We start from the raw sequence: 21,507 nt of genomic DNA, 5'->3' as shown, positions 1-21,507 counted from the left end.
ATTAGTGTTCCCACACAGCCACATCTCCATGTTACAGCGTTTGTTTACAGAAAACAGATCAGACTACCTGTGCTAATTAGCTAGCTGCGTCTCCTAACACATGTATGTAGGAAGGCAGATGCCACAAAAGTGTTGTCGCTGAAAAATACTGTCGGGTGCAACTGCTAAAACAGAGGTACAGTCAGTGGCGACCCGTCATTCAGGGCAGGTGGGGCAGAGTAATTTTTTTTTTTTACTGTGTGTGTGTGTGTGTGTATATATATATATAACACACATTTTTGAAAAAAAAGCTAATTGTGTCCATTACAATAACATCAAATTGATCAGAAAATAAAAAGTGTAGACATTGTTAATGTTGTAAATGACTATTGTAGCTGGAAACGGCTGATTTATGTAATATCTACATAGGTGTACAGAGGCCCATTATCAGCAACCATCACTCCTGTGTTCCAGTGGCACGTTGTGTTAGCTAATCCAAGTTTATCATTTTAAAAAGATAATTGATCATTAGAAAACCCTTTTGCAATTATGTTAGCACAGCTGAAAACTGTTGTTCTGATTAAAGAAGCAATAAAACAGGCCTTCTTTAGACTAGTTGAGTATCTGGAGCATCAGCATTTGTGGGTTCAATTACAGGCTCAAAATGGCCAGAAACAAAGAACTTTCTTCTGAAACTCGTCAGTCTATTCTTGTTCTGACAAATTATGGATATTCCAAGCGAGAAATTGCCAAGAAACTGAATTTCTGGTACAACGCTGTGTACTACTCCCTTCACAGAACAGCGTAAACTGGCTCTAACCAGAATAGAAAGAGGAGTGAGAGGCCCCGGTGCACAACTGAGCAAGAGGAAAAGTACATTAGAGTGTCTAGTTTGAGAAACAGATGCCTCACAAGTCCTCAACTGGCAGCTTCATTAAACAGTACCCGCAAAACACCAGTCTCAACATCAACAGTGAAGAAGCAACTCCAGGATACTGGCCTTCTAGGCAGAGTTGCAAAGAAAAAGCCATATCTAAGACTGGTCAATAAAAATAAACAATTAAAATGGGTAAAAAGAACACAGACACTGGACAGGAAGATTGGAAAAAAGTGTTATGGACAGACAAATCTAAGTTTGAGGTGTTCGGATCACAAAGAAGAACATTCATGAGATGCAGAAAAAATGAAAAGATGCTGGAGGAGTGCTTGATGCTATCTGTCAAGCATGGTGGAGGCAATGTGATAGTCTGGGGGTGCTTTGGTGGTAAAGTGGGAGATTTGTAAAGGGTATAAGGGATCTTGAAGAAGGAAGGCTATCACTCCATTTTGCAACGCCATGCCATACCCTGTGGACGGCACTTAATTGGAGCCAATTTCCTCCTACAACAGGACAATGCCTCAAAGCACAGCTCCAAACTATGCAATAACTATTTAGAGAAGAAGCAGTCAGCTGGTATTCTGTCTATAATGGAGTGGCCAGCACAGTCACCGGTTCTCAACCCTATTGAGCTGTAGTGGGAGCAGCTTGACCGTATGGTACGGATGAAGTACTCATCAAGCCAATCCAACTTGTGGGAGGTGCTTCAGGAAGCATGGGGTGAAATCTTTTTTTTTTTTGTCATACAAATATGGTCTCTTTTTTTTTTTTTTTCTTTCTTGAGTAAAGCAGCTCCAAAATGCAGGTGTTTCAGCCTAGCTCAGAGCTTTATTTGGTGGTGGGGCTAGCCAGCAGAAAAATACAGAGCGTTGTGCCTGATTGGCTCAGTTTTCTGTCATGATTGGCTCAGTTTTCTGTCACCCATGGGACAATACGTCATCCCCAATTCCAAAGTTAGAGCTCGAACCTGTTAGCCCCTTGGGTTCTGCCGTAGAGTTATATTAGAAGTGCCCATCCAAGAAGGCTCAAGGTTATTGGCCACAGATAGAATGACATCAAATCACGTTATATCTACAGTAGCTTTGATTGGACTGATGTCAACATCTTACATTCAAAGTCTTAGCTAGTAGTCATCATCAGTTGTCATCAAGTGGACAATCTACTGGCAAATCATTTTCAAGCCTTGTCATATGAAGAGAAATAATGATGAGAAATTGTAGATAAAACATATCGGTGCTCATCGGCCATTGGACATAAACAATACACAACAAGTTGGAAATCGCAAATTCAACAATGAGTGGTTTGGAAGGAATCAGTGGCTAAGAGTTTACAAAGAAACCACTAATGTTAGCCTGCTTTTCAATGGAGTGGCTGTGGTTTTTTTTCCTCTCCCAGAGTTCCCACCATAAATCCAGAGAATGCCATACTTTGATAACAAAATGTGCCTACAAAAGGACTGCTGCGCCACCTTCACAAGGTGAGTCCAAAAATGTCTTGTATGCTGCTGCATAAATTATGTAATATGCTATGGAGATATGTATATTGTAGCTAAGAAAGTAATACTAAGTGTAAGTTGTGTAGTAAGCGGTTAGTTGCCCATGTGCGGTATTGTATTGTAAACACATAACATTAGTAGTGGTGGCTCTTGGCTTGCACGTGCAAATTCAGCACACACAACATTCTATAATACAATTGTGTTATTTGACGTGTCAAATGAAAAGCTTATTTAACTCGTCAAATAGTGTTATTTGACGTGTATCTTTTCTGACACGCAAAGACCCAAACGACGCTCAATGTGCCTCACCCTAATAATTTGGTCTATTTTCACCTCTTAATTTCACCTACTGTTCTAACTTGGTTGTGCACAAATAGCCCATAACATGTTTTAGAGAAATGTAATCATTGAATATTGTAAGAGCTTTCATTGTCTGTTTATATGCCCCCTTTATTTATCCTACGGTTCTGACTTGGTACAGGGTAACTGTAAGAAAGGCCCATGTTCTGAAATCTGTCACTGTACATTTCAAAAAGTGCTGAACAAATAGTTATATTGACTATGTCCGTCATCAGTTGCTCGTTAATTAGATTGCCTCTTATCCGCTTGTCATGCCATTATGCCATAATTTGTACATCTCAATTGTCAGTAGAAACTACATTTGTTTAAGCAAGTCAGCCATATCAACTATGTTTTTTTAAAGGCAGTAAATGAGGCTGAATGAACTGTTTCCCTGCCAGACAAGGCTCCGCTGAAAGACAGGTTTAGCAGTGGTAAGGTGTTGGGACAGCTTTATGTAGGCCCTAACAGACTGTGGGCACCGTTTGTCATCATTATAGTGCAACTAATGTATTGTTTGGTGTTGTGTAGTGGCTTTGCTGGAATGCATCCCAATTTTATTTTTTTTGTCCAACCAAGACTAACATGCTAAAATCGCCACTGGGTACAGTAAGTAAGTATTTAGCATTTGTGAAATTATTTTTGATGTGATATGAGAGTAGACGGATTTATGTTTCTAGAACCATACCACAATTGAGAATCAATTCACTTTTAGATAGAGTATTTGGCTGTTTTGGCTTCCAGAGCCAATTCGCCTATCAACAGAACATGTAAGATCCCTGGACTAAGGAGTAACTAGGTTCCTTTAGTCCATTATCTGGCTAGTTGTAAACCAACTGTAACTGAAGTATTTTACAATATGAACCCCCCCCCCCCCCCCCCCCCCCACCACCACCACCACCACACACCTGTGCCAGTAGGCTGGAGGAGCCATATTTTTTGCTCCCCTAGTAACCTCAACGACAGTAGTACGCTCGGGTACTTCGCCACAACATAATATAGTCGAATTCAATTGCTTTGACTTACTTTATGAAGTAGCTGGCCCCTTCGTCCGTGAAACCCTCTTCCCATCCTCGAGGTAAATCTGCAATGGGCGAGTACAAAATGTGCGTTACCTTCGAGGGTAGGCGCATTCCCTGAAAGTTTCGTGCATCATTAGGCTACGGGTATATCAATAACGCACAAAAGAAACCCGTTCTTCTGTGAAGTAGGCCAAACAGCATTAATAATCTGATACGAATGCATGTATACCTGACCGTATCATGTGTCCGGAATTGACAGGTTCGCCCGTTTGCGGATGGAGCCAAGCAGTTGTGTTCGTTTCATCGCTGCCAGAAAGACAAAACACCTGTTAAAGAGGAAATAAACACTAGACAATCGAACTCTCCTTAAAGAGCCCCCCCCCAAAAAAAAAAAGAACGACCACATTTCGCCTCGCCAAAGCACATATCCGACTCACTGAACGAAAAACACCCTGCCATCCCCGCAGACACCGTAGGACCAGTGCTCAGGTAAGGTCTCCCGCCCGAGCGGCGCCGCCATGATCCCGGTATGAAGTCCTATTTCACTCCCTCTTCGTGGAGTCTCCAGGGCACTCAAATCCAATGATCACCGCCAGGGCGAAGAGGCGAATAAAGGGGAGGGCTGTCAGCTAGGCTACTCAGTTGACGGAGAAGTACGTTTTCTGAGTAGCCTACTTTTGTCTGCCGACTGAATGAAAGTTACACGTAGTTGGGAAGAACAAAAAGGAGCTCTAGAGTAGTGGCTTTGGTTCATTTAAGGTTTTGTAGTTACACGTGTAAGCCAATTATTTCAATTGTTTAACAGGAGGAATTTAAATAGTATTAGCCTGTTTATAAATACTGCTCTCAAAATAGTTTTTCAGAGGCATTTTCTTATTTAACGCAGGTTCCCCAAGGCATTGCAATATATACTGAACAAAAATATAAATGCAACATGTAAAATGTTGGTCCCATAAAAGATGACAGACATTTTCCATATGCACAAAAATAATATTTCTCTCAGATTTTGTGCACAAATTTGTTTATATTCGTGTTAGTAAGCATTTTTCCTTTGCCAAGATAATCCATCCACCTGATAGGTGTGGCGTATTAAGAACCTGATTAAACAGCATTATCATTACACAGGCTCACCTTCTGCTGGGGGACAATAAAAGGCCATTCTAAAATGTGCAGTTTTGTCATACAACGCAATGCCACAGATATCTCAAGTTTTGAGGGAGTGTGCAATTGGCATGCTGACTGCAGGAATGTCCATTAGAGCTGTTGCCAGAGAATGGAATGTTAATTTCTCTACCATAAGCCGCTTCCAATGTCTTTCTGAGAATTTGGCAGTATATCCAACTGGCTTCACAACCACAGAGCACGTGTATGGCGTTGTGTGGCCGAGTGGTTTGCTGATGTCAATGTTGTGAACAGAGTGCCCCGTGGTGGAGGTGGGGTTATGGTATGGGCAGGCATAAACTATGGACAACGAACACAATTGTATTTTATAGTTGGCAATTTGAATGCACAAAGATACCGTGACGAGATTCTGGAGGCCCATTGTAGTGCCTTTTATCCGTTGCCATCACCTCATGTTTCAGCATGATCATGCATGGCCCCATGTTGCAAGTATCTGTACACAATTCCTGGAAGCTGAAAATGTCCCAGTTATTCCATGGCCTGCATATTCACCAGACATGTCACACATTGAGCAGATTTGGGATGCTCTGGATCAATGTGTATGACAGCATGTTCCAGTTCCCGCCAAAATCCAGCAACTTCGCACAGCCATTGAAGAGGAGTGAGACAACATTCTACAGGCCACAATCAACAGCCTGATCAACTATATGCAGGGAACCAAAAATATTTGGACAAATGTGGATGCTACCATGATTACGGATAATCGTGAATAATGAGTGAGAAAGTTAGAGGCATAAATATCCAGGGGATCAACTTTGTTTTTAGAAGTGGGGGGGGGCATAATTATTATTTTTTTCTTCCAGTCAGATAAACACTCCAAACTGCCTACCCGACCTTCTCGGAGGTGTCTGCAGGGTCCTAAAGCACACCGTTGCCTCGTTTTGTATCACATTCCAATGACAAAACTGGGGGGGGGACAAAAATGCAACATGAATTTGTGCATGAGGCAAAAAATAATGCGGTGCCCCTTTTTGGTCAGTGTCAGTGGAGGAAAGCAAGAGCGGAGGGATGTTGAGAGGCTGACCCTCAGTCTGCTGCTCCCTCCCTCCACTGAGACTGACCATCAGATGCAGGCACCATCAGCCCAGTAAAATAAAAGCAAATTATTTAAATGTAGGCCCACTCAGCTGTGCTTCACAAGTAATAAAACAATGGATCTATTACCGGTGTGATCATATAGCCTGCCTCAAATTTTGAAACATACATTTTTAAATGTCTCAAACAACAATGCATTGGCAGGGCAATTCAAGCAAAGCCAATATGCAGTGATAATGTATTGGGCCTATAGCTTACTGAGCGGTAGATCTCGGCTTGCATTTTGACTCAAAGTGATCTTGACTTAGAAAAGGTTCGTGACCACTGTTCAAGGTTTTCTCTGTTAACACTATCAACGTTTCCCTTTACTGTGGTAATTGTGATCGAATCAACACAATATTATCCACTTTCAATGCAGCATACCGAAACAAAACAAACTGCAAGAGATTTTGTTGTAGGCAGAACGCATCGGAGTAGGATTCTATTGCATTGACACGACTAGCATCACTACTCTAGATGGTTCTGAATGAGAATATGTGGACAACTATAAATACCTAGGTGTCTGGCTAGACTGCAAACTCTCCTTCCAGACTCATATTAAGCATATCCAATCCAAAATGAAATCTAGAATCGGCTTCCTATTTCGCAACAAAGCCTCCTTCACTCATGCTGCCAAACATACCCTCAAAAAACTGACTATCATACCGATCCTTGACTTCGGCGATGTCATTTACAAAATAGCCTCCAACACTCTACTCAGCAAATTGGATGTAGTCTATCACAGTGCCGTCCGTTTTGTCACCAAAGCCCCATATACTACCCACCACTGCGACCATTTATTTTTATTTTTTTAAATAAACTACTCAGCCCATACTCTACACAGACCAGTGCGGCATAAACAATCAGTAGGCCTATATGCAAATAGACCATTGCCATATATGGATCTGTGCCATTTATTAAACTGGACTGTGTTTACAGACTGAGCAGTTGTGAGTATATGCGCTTGATTTGAGATCAAAGTGAGAGCTGCATATAGCCACGTCTGCACATTTTGTTCATACCCTTTGCTAGTTAGTGAGTTATTCGCCCAGTTATATATCATTTGTAGTCAGCAATAGGGAAGTGACTGCTTCCTACAAGAGCACAAAACATAAACAATTTTAGACTTTGAAAAGTGAGTCAGATAAATAGCTTTTTTTTTGTCTTAAAGGGACAGTGTTTTTGAGACAGGCTTGAATAAGCTAAGTAGCCAATAGGCAGAGCGTAGCATTATTTGTTTGATTCTCTGTAATAATGGTATAGGAATAATAATGCATTTAATTTTTCAGTCACCTCCTTGTCTGAAGGACAAGTGGATAAACAGATTAATGTCAAGCCATGCACGTTTTTTTTTTATTCTCGTGGAATGTAGGCCTACATTGAACACCACACATTGGCTGCTACTGTAGGCTGAATGATAGAATAGCTATTTCCATGTTAAAATGTTATGGGATGCATTTTCTCCGTTGTTTTTTACGGTAGGCCACTCTGGTAGGCCTACTTTATGACCAAATAGCCACAGTAGCCTACATGGCCACTGTTGAAACTGTAACTTAAAGCGGATACAGCCTCAGTGTTCACAGTAAACACGTGCTGGAAGTTGCACAAAATTTTCACAACGTTCAAGTTTGCGCTCAGCAGAACTGAAATTTGCTCAGTGAGGAAAACAATTAGAGGGAACATTGCTTGGGGGTATGATCTTTGTGTCAGAGTGTGCCACTCGTGTGACGACCCTCCCACTCTGTCTGACGTATTCTCTCTCTTTGTTGTTGTTTCCTTATTAGGATGCCGGTGGGCGGAGTTGGGAGGGTCGTCAGCTACATGGGAAACACCTGGGCCCGGGTGTGTCCCAGGATAAAGGCACCTCTTCCACATTCATTGGGGGGCCGCAGAGGGCTGTGTCAATTTGGGCCGCAGAGGGCTGTGTCAATTTGGGCCGCAGAGGGCTGTGTCAATTTGGGCCGCAGAGGGCTGTGTCAATTTGGGACGCAGAGGGCTGTGTCAATTTGGGACGCAGAGGGCTGTGTGAATTTGGGCCGCAGAGGGCTGTGTGAATTTGGGCCGCAGAGGGCTGTGTGAATTTGGGCCGCAGAGGGCTGTGTCAATTTGGGCCGCAGAGGGCTGTGTCAATTTGGGCCGCAGAGGGCTGTGTCAATTTGGGACGCAGAGGGCTGTGTGAATTTGGGCCGCAGAGGGTGACTGGGTGACTTTCACTTTTACTTGAGGCATTTTCTATTAAGGGATCTTTACTTTTACTCAAGTACAATGATGGGAAAAGTACTCAAGTAAAACTGAGTCACCCAGTAAAAAACGACTTGAGTAAAAGTATAAAAGCATTTGATTTTAAATGTACTTAAGTACAGTGGTGGGAAAAGTACTCAATTGTCATACTTCAATAAAAGTGAAAAGGAAATGCTATACATCAAATTCCTTTATATTAAGCAAACCAGACGGCAAATTTTTCTTGTATTTTTTATTTATTTACGGAAAACCAGAGGCACACTCAGACATACTTTACAAACGCAGTATATGTGTTTAGTAAGTCCGCCAGATCAGAGGCAGTAGGGATGACAACGCGTTATATTGATAGGTGTGTGAATTGGAACATATTGCTGTCCTGCCTAATCATTTGAAATGTAACAAGTACTTTTGGGTGTCAGGGAAAATGTATGAGAGTAAGAAGTACACATTTTATTTAGGAATGTAGTGGAGTAAAAGTTGTCAAAAATATAAATATACTTAACAAAAATATGAACGCAGCATGCAACAATTTTAAATATTTCACTGAGTAACAGTTTATACAAGGAAATCAGTGAATTGAAATAAATTAATTAGGCCCTAATCTATGGATTTCACATGACTAGGAATACAGATAGGCATTTGTTGGTCACAGATGCCTCAAAAAAGGTAGGAGTGTGGATCAGAAAACCAGTTCGTATCTGGTGTGACCACAATTTGCATCATGCAGCGCGACACATCACCTTTGCATAGAGTTGATCAGGCTGTTGATTGTGGCCTGTGGAATGTTGTCACACTCCTCTTCAATGGTTGTGCGAAGTTTCTGGATATTGGCGGGAACTGGAACACGTTGTCGTACACGTCAATCCAGAGCATCTCAAACATGCTCAATGGGTGACATGTCAGGTGAGTATGCAGGTTATGGAAGAACTGCGACATTTTCAGCTTCCAGGAATTGTGTACAGATCCTTGTGACATGGGGCCGTGCATTATCATGCTGAAACATGAGGTGATGGTGGTGGATGAATGATACGCCAATGGGCCTCATGATCTTGTCACTCTATCTCTGTGCATTCAAATTGCCATCAATAAAATGCAATTGTTTTCATTGTTAGTACCTTATGCCTGTCCATACCGTAACGCCACCGCCACCACGGGGCACTTGACACCAGCAAACTGCTCGCCCACACGACACCATACACGTGGTCTGCAATTGTGAGACCGGTAGGAAGTACTGCCAATTGATCTAAAACGACGTTGGAGGTGGCTTATCGTAGAGAAATGAACATTACATTATCTGGCAACAGCTCTGGGGGAAATTCCTGCTGTCAGCATACCAATTGCACCCTCCCTCAAAACTTGAGACATCTATGTCATTGTGTTGTGTGACAAAACTGGACATTTTTAAAGTGGCCTTTTAATGTCCCCAGCACAAGGTGCACCTGTGTAATAATCATGCCGTTTAATCAGCTTCTTGATATGCCACACCTGTCAGGTGGATGGATTATCTTGGCAAAAGTGAAATGCTCACTAACAGGGATGTGAACAAATTTTTGCTCAAAATTTGAGAAAAATAAGCTTTTTGTGCGTATGGTAATTTAAAAAAAATATTTTATTTAAGCTCATGAAACATGGGACCAACACTTTATATGTTGCGTTTATGTTTTTGTTAAGTGTAGTAAAGTACAGAGAACCTAAAAAACTACTTAAGTAGTATTTCACAGTTGTCACGACTTCCTCCGAAGTCGGTCCCTCTCCTTGTTCGGGCGGCGTTCGGCGGTCGACGTCACCGGTCTTCTAGCCATCGTCGATCCACCTTTCATTTTCCATTTGTTTTGTCTTGTCTTCACACACACCTGGTTTCAATTCCATCAATTACATGTTGTGTATTTAACCCTCTGTTTCCCCCATGTCCTCGTCTGGTATTGTTTATTGTAAGTGCTTGTGCACGTTATGTCTGGTGTGCGTCGGGTTTTGTACCCATTTATTGATTGTTCTGTTTTCCGGTGGTTTTTATTATTAAACTGCGCCGTTGGAAACACAGTTTTGCTCTCCTGCTTCTGACTTCTCTGCCGCCAGTACGTACCCCTTACAACAGTATTTTTACTTAGTTACTTTCCACCACTGCTCAAGTATGAGAGTTGGGTACTTTTGTACCACTGAATCATACGAGCATCCACATTAATGTAGATATGTTTAGAAACATATTCTATTCTTATTTACAATAATAGTGACTCTATTGGGCACAAAAAGTATCTGAAACACAACCAAAACAAAAGTTTGTAGAGTCACAAGCTTGATGTAGTCATTGAGCGCTAGGAATATGGGACCAAATCCGAAACTTTTGACAACTTTTGATTCCCTAAAATGGGGGGACTATGTACAAAAAGTGCTGTAATTTCTCAACAGTTCACCCGATATGGATGAAAATCTAATTGTATTTGTGACATGCTTTGTAGACAACAGGTGTAGACTAACAGTGAAATGCTTACTTATGGGTCCTTTTCCAACAATGCAGAGTTAAAGATAAGATAAATATAGGAATAGTGGCACAGTGAATAACCAATAAAAATAAGGAGTAAAAGTAACGTGGCCTTTTATATAGAGAGTAGAAAGTAACATGGCCTTTATATAGGGAGTAGAAAGTAACATGGCCTTTATATAGGGAGTAGAAAGTAACATGGCCTTTATATAGGGAGTAGAAAGTAACATGGCCTTTATATAGGGAGTAGAAAGTAACATGGCCTTTATATAGGGAGTAGAAAGTAACATGGCCTTTATATAGGGAGTAGAAAGTAACATGGCCTTTATATAGGGAGTAGAAAGTAACATGGCCTTTATGTAGGGAGTAGAAAGTAACATGGCCTTTATATAGGGAGTAGAAAGTAACATGGCCTTTATATAGGGAGTAGAAAGTAACATGGCCTTTATATAGGGAGTGGAAAGTAACATGGCCTTTATATAGGGAGTAGAAAGTAACATGGCCTTTATGTAGGGAGTAGAAAGTAACATGGCCTTTATATAGGGAGTAGAAAGTAACATGGCCTTTATGTAGGGAGTAGAAAGTAACATGGCCTTTATATAGGGAGTAGAAAGTAACATGGCCTTTATGTAGGGAGTAGAAAGTAACATGGCCTTTATGTAGGGAGTAGAAAGTAACATGGCCTTTATGTAGGGAGTAGAAAGTAACATGGCCTTTATATAGGGAGTAGAAAGTAACATGGCCTTTATATAGGGAGTAGAAAGTAACATGGCCTTTATATAGGGAGTAGAAAGTAACATGGCCTTTATGTAGGGAGTAGAAAGTAACATGGCCTTTATATAGAGAGTAGAAAGTAACATGGCCTTTATATAGGGAGTAGAAAGTAACATGGCCTTTATGTAGGGAGTAGAAAGTAACATGGCCTTTATATAGGGAGTAGAAAGTAACATGGCCTTTATGTAGGGAGTAGAAAGTAACATGGCTATATACAGGGAGTGTGTGTGTGTGTGTGTGTGTGTGTGTGTTGAGATGTCAGCAGGGGTGAAAGTAAGGCGGTCTGGTGCGGCATCCCGGCAAAAGAAATTGTGTGGGTGCCGGTAAAACGTGAGCCTATCAAAATTAATACAACCTGCCCAAAAAACTAAGTTATTATCACCATTTTTGAACATTACTGCATGTCAGTCCAGAAGGCTAGGGGAAGCTAAGCTTTCCCTCAAGTAAATTCAATAAAATTGCCAAAATGATATAGCCTAATTAGCTTAATCCTGTCTATAGCCTACAGTATGAAGGGCCAGCAATAGGGGCAGCGTGCTCTGCAAATACCAAAATAGATGATTGTTGTGTTGCGACTGTCAATGAAAAGCAGAGGGACCAAAGCAGACATGTCGCGATATTTAAAAATACAATTGAGGAAAAACTGTTTGGAAAGCAAATTACTGTTGGTGTAAAGACATGACAATGAAAAGACTCCAATCTGTCTTTTAGTTATCAAAATTCTTAATTTAATTGAGCAAACAGTATTTTTTGCTCAAAGTTGTCTTATTGGCACCCGCGGAGAACATAGGCCATAAATCCCCAGTGTGTTCATATTCACTTTTGTTTATTTTTGGACAATCTTTTCTCCTCCAGGTTAGATGGACTTTATATTGTATTTTGTCTCCCCTTTTCCTAGGCCAATTATATGGATCTGACAACATCGTTTCTGTTGATCTGTTGTCAGTGTCAGCAGAGTAGGCTATCTTGTCATTTTTGCAGTATAATGTATGTGTGGGCACACTTGGGTGTCCCATACTGGTAAGACATTACATCTATTTTCCCCCCTGGGTGTCAGTGTAAGTATGTGTGAGTGTGTGGGTAGATAGAGTCCAGTGTGTGGGTAGATAGAGTCCAGTGTGTGGGTAGAGTTAGTGCAAAAAAGGGCCAGTGTAGATAGTCTGGGTAGCCATTTGTATGGCTGTTTAGCAGTCTTGTTTAGAAGTCTTATGGCTTGGGGTTATGAGCTGTTAAAAATACCCTCAGATGAAAGCTTGGCAGACTGCACTTTAACCTCATAGTCATTGTATCATTTCAAATCCAAAGTGCTGGAGTACAGAGCCAAAACAACATAAAATGTGTCACTGTAAAAAATCATTTTGGACCTCACTGTATCAAACAAATGCTCTCCTCTATCTTTGCTTCCAGGTAGCAACTGTCCGTCTCCAGGTCTCCCGTCTCCCACTCAAATGAGTTGGCACTACACCGGAGTTAAATTTACTCACATTGGTGGGAGGGGCCTACAATATTAGCCAGTCCTTCTGAACACACACACACATATACACACACACACACACATACACACACACACACACACACACACACACACACACACACACACACACACACACACACACACACACACACACACACACACACACACACAATGAGGCCGCAAGGAGGCGGCTTGTAGAGCTTTTGGAGTTGATGCGACATGGCGGCAAATTCAAGATACAAGAACAGTTTGCTATTACAGCGGATGAAGGAGCGGAAAGAGCATGGAGAGGTGGAAATGGACAGTGAGGAAGAAGGTAAGGAGCTGAGTATAGAGGGAAGCGGTGTGGTGAGGAAGATTGGCCTTAAGTACCAAAAATGACCTGCCAGGGCAGGTGCAGTGAAGACCGCAGAGTTCTGGCCTTGTCCCGATGATGACAAGGATGATTCTGACCCAGGGGGAGTGAGATGTATTTTTTTGCCTGCTAGCTGATCCATATAGGGTGTCAGTATGGGTGGAGAAGAGGTTGGGGAATGTTGACCCGGTGGAGAGCGTGGTGAAACAGAGAAAACACTTTGTTTGTCACGCTGAGTTTTGACGCAGACGACTTTAAACTGACAAAGTGAAGGTAGGATGTGTTCGTTAGCACGTCATAGCTTTTTGGTCCCGAACCCATTAAAGGGTGTTTTATGTGCCAAGCTTATGGTCATGTGGCAGCAGTGTGTAGGATGGAGATCCCTAGATGTGAGAAATGTGCAGGAGAACATGAGACAAAAGAATGTGTAGTATTGGTGGAAAAAGTTGTGTGTGTTAACTGTATGGGTGGTCTCCCATGGTGCTGGAGATCAGAGGTGTCCGGTGTGAGAAAAGCAGGTTGAGGTTGCCAGGATCAGAGAAGTGCAGAAGATGGGTCCAGGGTGAGGGATTCTAAGAGGATCCCTGTGAGTAGGCCGAGGTCAATAAAGAGTGATAGGAATAACATGTTTCGGTAAGTTTGGCTCCTTATTAACGTTCATAGCCACGGTTCTCATCTGTACCGCAGAAGTACAACGCAAATCACATACATTGCTGTGGTAGTGGCAGCTGCAGAGAAGTATTTGGTGTACGAGATTTGACTGTAGAAGAGTTACAAGCTGTGTTGAGCGATAGTGTCCTGTCGTCCCAGGCTGCCGGCCCTGGTGTAGGATCAGATAGGGCCAAGTAGTGGAATAGTGGTGCGGTTTTAATGGGTGTAGGGTTGTTTGGTAATTTGTCATTTTGTCATCCCTTTTCCCCGTCCCTTTTGTGTCACGGTGTAATGATCACACTCCAGAACAGTAGGCAGGAACACAGGGCTAGATAAGAGAAATAGATGAATACGGAGGTTGTGACCGGCCTCACACTCCAGTACAGTAGGTGACGGTGTTTACACCTTTCAATTGGCTGCGATCCGCCAATACAAATTTGAAGAAACACACACACACACACTCCTCAAACATTTAATTGACACACTTGACTGCTGCAGGTGAAACGGTTGAAAACATGGTTACTATGGTAGGATATGAAAAATGACTAAAAACAGGGCTTAAAGATCAGACCGTTTTTTTCAATTTTCACCTAAAATGACATACCCCTTTATCTAACTGCCTGTAGCTCAGGACCTGAAGCAAGGATATGCATATTCTTTATACCATTTGAAATTAATGTAGGAGAATATAACACATTAGATCTGGTAAAAGATAATACAAAGATAAAAACATGCGTTTTGCAAAAGAAAGGCCATAATGTACTATTCCAGCCCAGGCGTAATTTAGATTTTGGCCACTAGATGGCAGCAGTGTGTGTGCAAAGTTTTAGGCTGATCCAATGAACCATTGTATATCTGTTCAAATGTGCCTAATTGGTTTATTAAAAACATTTTCAAGCTCATAAGTGTGCACTCTCCTCAAACAATAGCATGGTATTCTTTTACTGTAATAGCTACAGTAAATTGAACAGTGTAGTTAGATTAACAAGAATGTAAGCTTTCTGCCCATATCAGATATGTCAATGTCCTGGGAAATGTTTTTGTTACTTACAACCTCATGTTAATCACATTAGCTTACGTTAGCTCAACCATCCCTCTTCCGATCTAGTAGACGTTAACACATTAACACAAACACTAACACTTTTACATTCACGCACAACATCAGGAATGTGAGAATGTGCCATGATCCTCACAACTTGTTTGTTGGCATCCAATGACACAATGGCTACTATTAGTTTTCTCACAAATGTCTCAAGCATGAAAGGGGGCTGAATTGCCAACTGCACATAGAAATGCTACCTTAGATGTTCTTTTTCTCTTTCATTCCAGTAAATGTTTCAAGTTCAAGATATCCCCAAAACAGGAATCTGACAGTGCAAAAATGTTATCTTTTACAATAGCAGTGTGACATGCGAAGCAAATCAAACTATTTCAGAGCACAGTAATATGAAGAGCTGCCCGATTTTTTTTTGAAAGGATAAATTGGGAATAGAATGAGATACTGTAAATTCAATAGGTCTTCTTCAAAAACTCTCAGCTGTTATTCACACAGTTCGCACCCTCCAGATCCTCTGCGCATGCATCAACTTCAGGGATGCAAACTCGTCACCTTTCGGCGAAATTCGAGGAAGAAAGTATGGTGGAACAAGTATTAGCATTGTTAAGTATCTTGCTAGCTGGATCGAGAAATGTTGAGCAACATCTGATCTGAACAACTCATCTGATCAAATAATTGAGTTCATGGTGTGAAAATTTGCTTGCTAATAAAGTCAGACAGCTAACGTTAGCTAGCTAACGTTACAACATCAGATGAGCTGACATTAGTAACCTAACCAATTCGCTATAGTATTAACTGGTAGACGACTCCTTGGCAGCGGTTCCTCATGTTATAACGCCTTCCCCGTAGCTCAGTTGGTAGAGCATGGTGTTTGCAACGCCAGGGTTGTGGGTTCGATTCCCACGGGGGGCCAAGTACGAAGAAGAAAAAAAAAAAAATTGTATGAAAATGAAATGTATGCATTCACTACTGTAAGTCGCTCTGGATAAGAGCGTCTGCTAAATGACTAAAATGTAAATGTAATAACGCGTTAGTTGCTTACCCTGGCAATCTGTGTGAAATGTTAACTAGCTAACGAACGAACCACTCTCTGTTAACTAATGTTTTCCCTCTACAGTATGTGGTTAATTTTCAGAATGAGAGAATTAGGTGAAAATGAGTTGTTGCTTGTTAAACAAGTGGATTCAGGGATTAAGTGTAGCTGGAGCTGGGCCTGGCTTAAACTGGATGCCACTATAAAGGTGAAAGGAACACCACATACTTTCTCACTTTTGCTGGCACATTGTAGAACAGATGTCCACAGGCAGAAAGCGTACAATGTAATCATGTGCAGTGTAGCCCAAAGATATTGTTTTTGTTGTGTTGAACTTGACAGTAACACGTGTGTGTGAGTGAGGGGGATTATATGTATTTTTACTCAGTGAATGTTATTTTTGCACACATGTAGCCTTGTGCACTTGATCGATGTCTACTATAGTGGCCACTATAATAGAGAAAAATATAATGCCAGTTTGTTTCATTCTATTTCTACTTTAAGATGTTTTTTCCCCCAAGTGCAATATTTAGATGTGTGTGTTCACAAGTGTTCTATTATAAAGGCTGTCAGGGCTAACTGCAATATTAGTGTATTGTTTTTTTCTCAAGACTTGAGTGTTATTTGCAGTAAAGTCTAGGCAACAAATAACATTGGGTTGCTTTCTTTAAATTTTTTAGCTGTGAGTTAGGTTCACATGAACCACTTTTTATTTTACACACAGAGACGGATCATGTAGATCATATTCTGTGTTGTTTAATTAGTTACAACCTGCATTTCTCCCTAGCAGGGATTTTTTGCATGTTTCAGTGCAACAACAAAAAAAGGTGTCACCTTTTTGGGCCCTCACCAGTTTGCATCCCTGCAACTTAGAATCATAGAGAGTTAAGGAGAAACATTCACACAGACTTATTTGCCTATAAATTGTATCATTAAAATAGCCCACAGGACTACATTTTGGTGACACACTCCTCCTGGAATGAGCAGTAGGTGAGACAACAGGTCTTTATCACGATGAGACATAGTGTGAGACATCGCATGCGTCCCAAGTGGCACCCTATTACCTACATAGCGCACTCCTTTTGACCAGAAGCCATATACGCCCTGGTCAAAAGTCGAGCGCTATGTAGGGAAAGGGTGCCATTTGGGACGCAACCATTATTTGATTCATGGCCCCTCATGTTAGCTCTGTCTTTTGGCCCCCCTGTCAAAGAATAAAGGATGTTTGTTTCTTTACACGCAGACATGTACAGTAAGTAGTGCATCGCAGTGCTAGCTGTGCCACTAGAAATCCTTGTTCGAGTCCAGGTTCTGTTGCAGCTGGCCACAACCAGGAGACTCATGGGGCAACGCACAATTGGCCCAGCGTCGTCCGGGTTAGGGGAGGGTTTGGCCGGCAGGGATGTACTTGTCCCATCGCTCTCTAGCGACTCCTGTGGTGGGCCTGGCGCAGTGCACACTGACACGGTCACCAGGTGTACAGTGTTTCCTCTGACACATTGTTGTGGCTGGCTTCCGTGTTAAGCCGGCATTGTGTCAAGAAGCAGTGCGGCTTGGTTGAGTCGTGTTTCGGAGGACGCACGGCTCTCGACCTTCGCGTCTCCCGAGTCCGTACAGGAGTTGCAGCGATGAGACAAGACTGTAACTACCAATTGGATACCACGAAATTGGGGAGAAAAAGGGGTAAAAAAACAACAATAAAATAAAGACATGTACAGTAGGCTACATGCCCCCCTAGGCAAGTCATAAGAATTTTATTGGCTTTCTTTCTGTATATCCACTGCACAATTATTGTCACCTCGGTGAATTTTATGTTTGGTTTAAAACAATTCTGTGGTATACTGTGAATTTCCCATGCGTTAGAAAATACACAACAGTGTTAACTTTTTCCATTCCTTCAATTGGCCATATACAGTTAAGTACATAGAGCCCAGAGAACACAGCCTCGAAAGACAAACCGCTTGTTTTTAGCCGTGTGTCAGGAAGCATGAGGCCATCTAATTGAGAAGGCCTGTGTCAGCTTGTTGGTGAGGACAAGGTAACTTGCTTTTTCCATCACACTGTTTGTGACACATGCAACCTGATGAAACAAAGTCTGGAAAGGTCCAACTGCCTTGCTTTTTGGCTTTGTAAACACAACGTGACTTTGGAGCTCTCGAGATAATTGGGACAAAATAGTCCAAAATATCATTATCATCCCAAGTAACTTTTTTTCCCCTCCCATTTGTCATTCTCTGATTCTCACAGCTGAGGTCATTGCTTAGCAACAGCTCACTGGTGCTACATGACTGAATCACATAGCAACTCTTTCAGCCTTTTTATTCTGTGTCTCTCTTTCTCTCCTTCCCCAGTGCCGTTGAATTAAAGGCAGGGTGAGTACAAAAAGGTCTTCTAACCTTTGCCCTGTGTTGCGGTCTGTGTGAATGAGTTGAGACGAGGCAATCTGTGGCTTTTGATTTCCCCTCTCCTCTGTTGGGGTTGCGGTGGGCAGCAGCATTCACACAGGCGCAACAACAAAAGAAATGCCTGACACGGCGAGATGGGATCAAGGGCAGAGAGAGGTTATGGTAGCAACGGAAGGCAAAGGCTTCTAATGAAAGTGTGTGTGTGTGTGTGTGTGTGTGTGTGTGTGTTCTACATCCCTGTTGTTGTGGCCGACCCCCTCATCCATGACACTGTACAGTGGACATTAGAATAACACAGCTCAACAGTGACGTATCTAATCCTCACACACACGCACACACACACACACGATCCTCAGCAGAACCCAATGAGCTGCCCTCGTGGGAATTCAGGTAGAGAGGCTTTCGTATTCTCCCATGTCTCTACATCCTATCCTGTAGTGGGACATTAAAACAGTTGACTAAACTCATTTGTCATTTGGATTAGGCCTAGTCAGTGGTGTAAAGTACTTAAGTAAAAATACTTTAATGTACTACTTAAGTTGTTTAATGAGGTATCTGTACTTTACTACACTGAACAGAAATATAGACGCAACATGTAAAGTGTTGGTCCCATGAGCTGAAATAAAAGATCCCAGACATTTCCCATAAGCACAAAAAGCTTATTTCGCTCAAATTTTGTACACAATTTTGTTTATATCCCTGTTAGTGAGCATTTATCCTTTGCCAAGATAATCCATCCACCTGACAGGTGTGGCATATCAAGAAGTCGATTAAACAGCATCATCATTGCACAGGTGCACCTGTGTTGTGTGACACAATGCTACAGATGTCTCAAGATTTGAGGCCTCACAACCGCAGAAATGGTGGGGTTATGGTATGGGCAGGCATAAGCTACGGACAATGAACACAATTGCATTTTATCAATGGCAATGTGAATGCACAGATAGCATGACGATATCCTGAGGCCCATTGTGGTGCCATTCATCCACCGCCATTACCTCATGTTTCAGCATGATAATTCACGGCCCCATGTCGCAAGGATCTGTTCACAATTCCTGGAAGCTGAAAATGTCCCAGTTCTTCCATGGCCTGCGTACTCAGACATTTCACCCATTGAGCATGTTTGGAATGCTCTGGATCAACTTTCCAGTTCCCGCAACTTCGCACAGCCATTGAAAAGGAGTGGGACAACATTCCACAGGCCACAATCAACAGCCTGATCAACTCTATGCAAAGGAAATGTGTCGCACTGCATGAGGCAAATGGTGGTCACACCCGATACTGACTGGTTTTCTGATCCACGCCCCTACCTTTTTTTTAAGGTATCTGTGACAAACAGATGCCTATCTGTATTCCCAGTCGGGAAATCCATAGAAAAGGGCCTAATGAATATATTTTGAGAACTGTAACTCAGTAAAATCTTAGAAATTGTTGCGTGTTGCGCTTTATATTTTTGTTCAGTATATTTATGGATACTTTTACTTTTACATTCCTAAAGAAAGTAATGTACTTTTTGCTCCATACGTTTTCCCTGACACCCAAAAGTACTCGTTACATTTTGAATGCTTAGCAGGACAGGAAAATGGTCTAATTCACACACTTATCAAGACAACATCCCTGGTCATCCCTACTGTCTCTGATCTGGACGACTCACTAAACACACATACTTCATTTGTAAATTATGTCTGAGTGTCTGTAAATAAAAAAACGAAGTATGCCACCTGGTTTGCTTAATATAAGGAATTTGTATATTTTACCAATTACGTTTACTTTCGATACTTAGGTATTTTTTACTCAAGTAGTATTTTACTGGGTGACTTTCACTTTTACCTGAGTCATTTTCTATTAAGGTATCTTTACTTTTACTCAAGTATGACAATTGGGTACTTTTTTTCCATCGCTGGGCCTGGTTTGCAACACGCAGCAATTTTCTGCCTGGGAAATGAACATGCAGTTGAAGCGCACCATAAATGTAGATCGTTCAGTTTGGCCTGTGGGTGCTTGCAGGACACATGTTTTTTTAATCAATTGTAAATAATAATGTCTCATACTATTTTGTGGAGTCGTTCCCTCAGGTCTTTAGTTTGATCCCTTATCTGCATTGAGTTATTTGGAAAAAGGTGAATGCAATGTCAGTTGCATATTATCCAGGTTCCATTCCGATACTGCTGGAATTCCGTTGTATTTCAAGGTGAGTCCCTGCTGTTCTGAGGTAGAGCGGCAGTAGCAGCGCTGCCTCGGGGGGGGGGGGGGGAATCTCTCGTACTAGGAGAGAGGAAGTGCTGAAAGACAACATTGTAAAGGCAAATGCTTGTCTGAAGGTAAACACACATGACACCTGACACTAGGAACAGGATCAGGAAGCGAGAGCGACTAACCGGTTGGTTTACCCCCCACCCACCCCCACCCTCACTGAAGAGACAAATATCCTGAAGGAGTGATTCGTATACTGTATGTCCCTGACAATAACATAGTACGACTCTAGGGATGAGGTCTCTTTAGATATCATTAGTATAAAACGGGGGAATAGAGTATGTATGTACAATATGTATTTTTTTACTGTGTATAAAATACAATATTTATTATACAATACACATGTGATGAGGTAGTCTGAGTCTCAGATCCGTTTGTGCTGTCTTGCCAAGCACAACCAGATCTGGGACTCAGGCAAGGGATCATAGAATGACATATACTGTAGCATCCCTTTGCTAGGGATGAAGTAGGATGAAGAAACAGAGCACTCAATCGTTTAGCTTCTTGGGAAAGGTTTTCCGGAACATTACAGATTTCTTTTGTTTTAAGCTCTTGAACCATTGTAACAAAAGTCAGGACGCGTATTGTCTGGCTGCTGCCTGGATTCCATTACAGCGTGTCCATCAATTGGAGAGAAGAAAAGAGGGAAAATGAATGTGTGTGTGTGTGTGTCAGTAAAAAAAAAGGATTTTAATTTGACTAAAAGCAGCACTTGTATAGTGAGCTTGTGCCTCCACATCAATAGATCCCACATCCAAGACAAATGAAAGTCAAGTCCATTTGTGGGCTTCAACAAAAGGACCGCTCACAGTAGATG

General features: G+C 41.8%; 1 protein-coding gene across 11 annotated transcripts in view; it reads right to left on the bottom strand.

The window, feature by feature from the left end:
• Positions 1-4,314, bottom strand: part of LOC106561057 (pleckstrin homology domain-containing family A member 7) — a 173,953-nt gene extending 169,639 nt beyond the window's left edge. For 5 of the 11 annotated variants that reach the window (XM_014124645.3, XM_014124644.3, XM_014124647.3 and 2 more), the window contains exons 1-3: positions 4,150-4,313; positions 3,942-4,018; positions 3,717-3,774 (exon numbers count right to left, since the gene is read on the bottom strand). In XM_014124645.3, the coding sequence (XP_013980120.1) occupies positions 3,717-3,774; positions 3,942-4,018; positions 4,150-4,232 (218 nt within the window). In that variant the 5' untranslated portion in view covers positions 4,233-4,313. Of the gene's footprint in view, positions 1-3,716; positions 3,775-3,941; positions 4,039-4,149 lie in introns of all 11 variants that reach the window. The other 6 variants (XM_014124656.3, XM_014124657.3, XM_014124659.3 and 3 more) reach the window with 4 other exon arrangements.
• Positions 4,315-21,507: the final 17,193 nt, after the last annotated feature.

This window comes from Salmo salar, chromosome 10 (assembly GCF_965601325.2).
Source record: "Salmo salar chromosome 10, fSalSal1, whole genome shotgun sequence".
In the NCBI taxonomy this organism is placed as follows: domain Eukaryota; kingdom Metazoa; phylum Chordata; class Actinopteri; order Salmoniformes; family Salmonidae; genus Salmo; species Salmo salar.
Note: the sequence above shows the minus strand (reverse complement) of the source record. Positions and strands in the feature narration are given on the sequence as shown.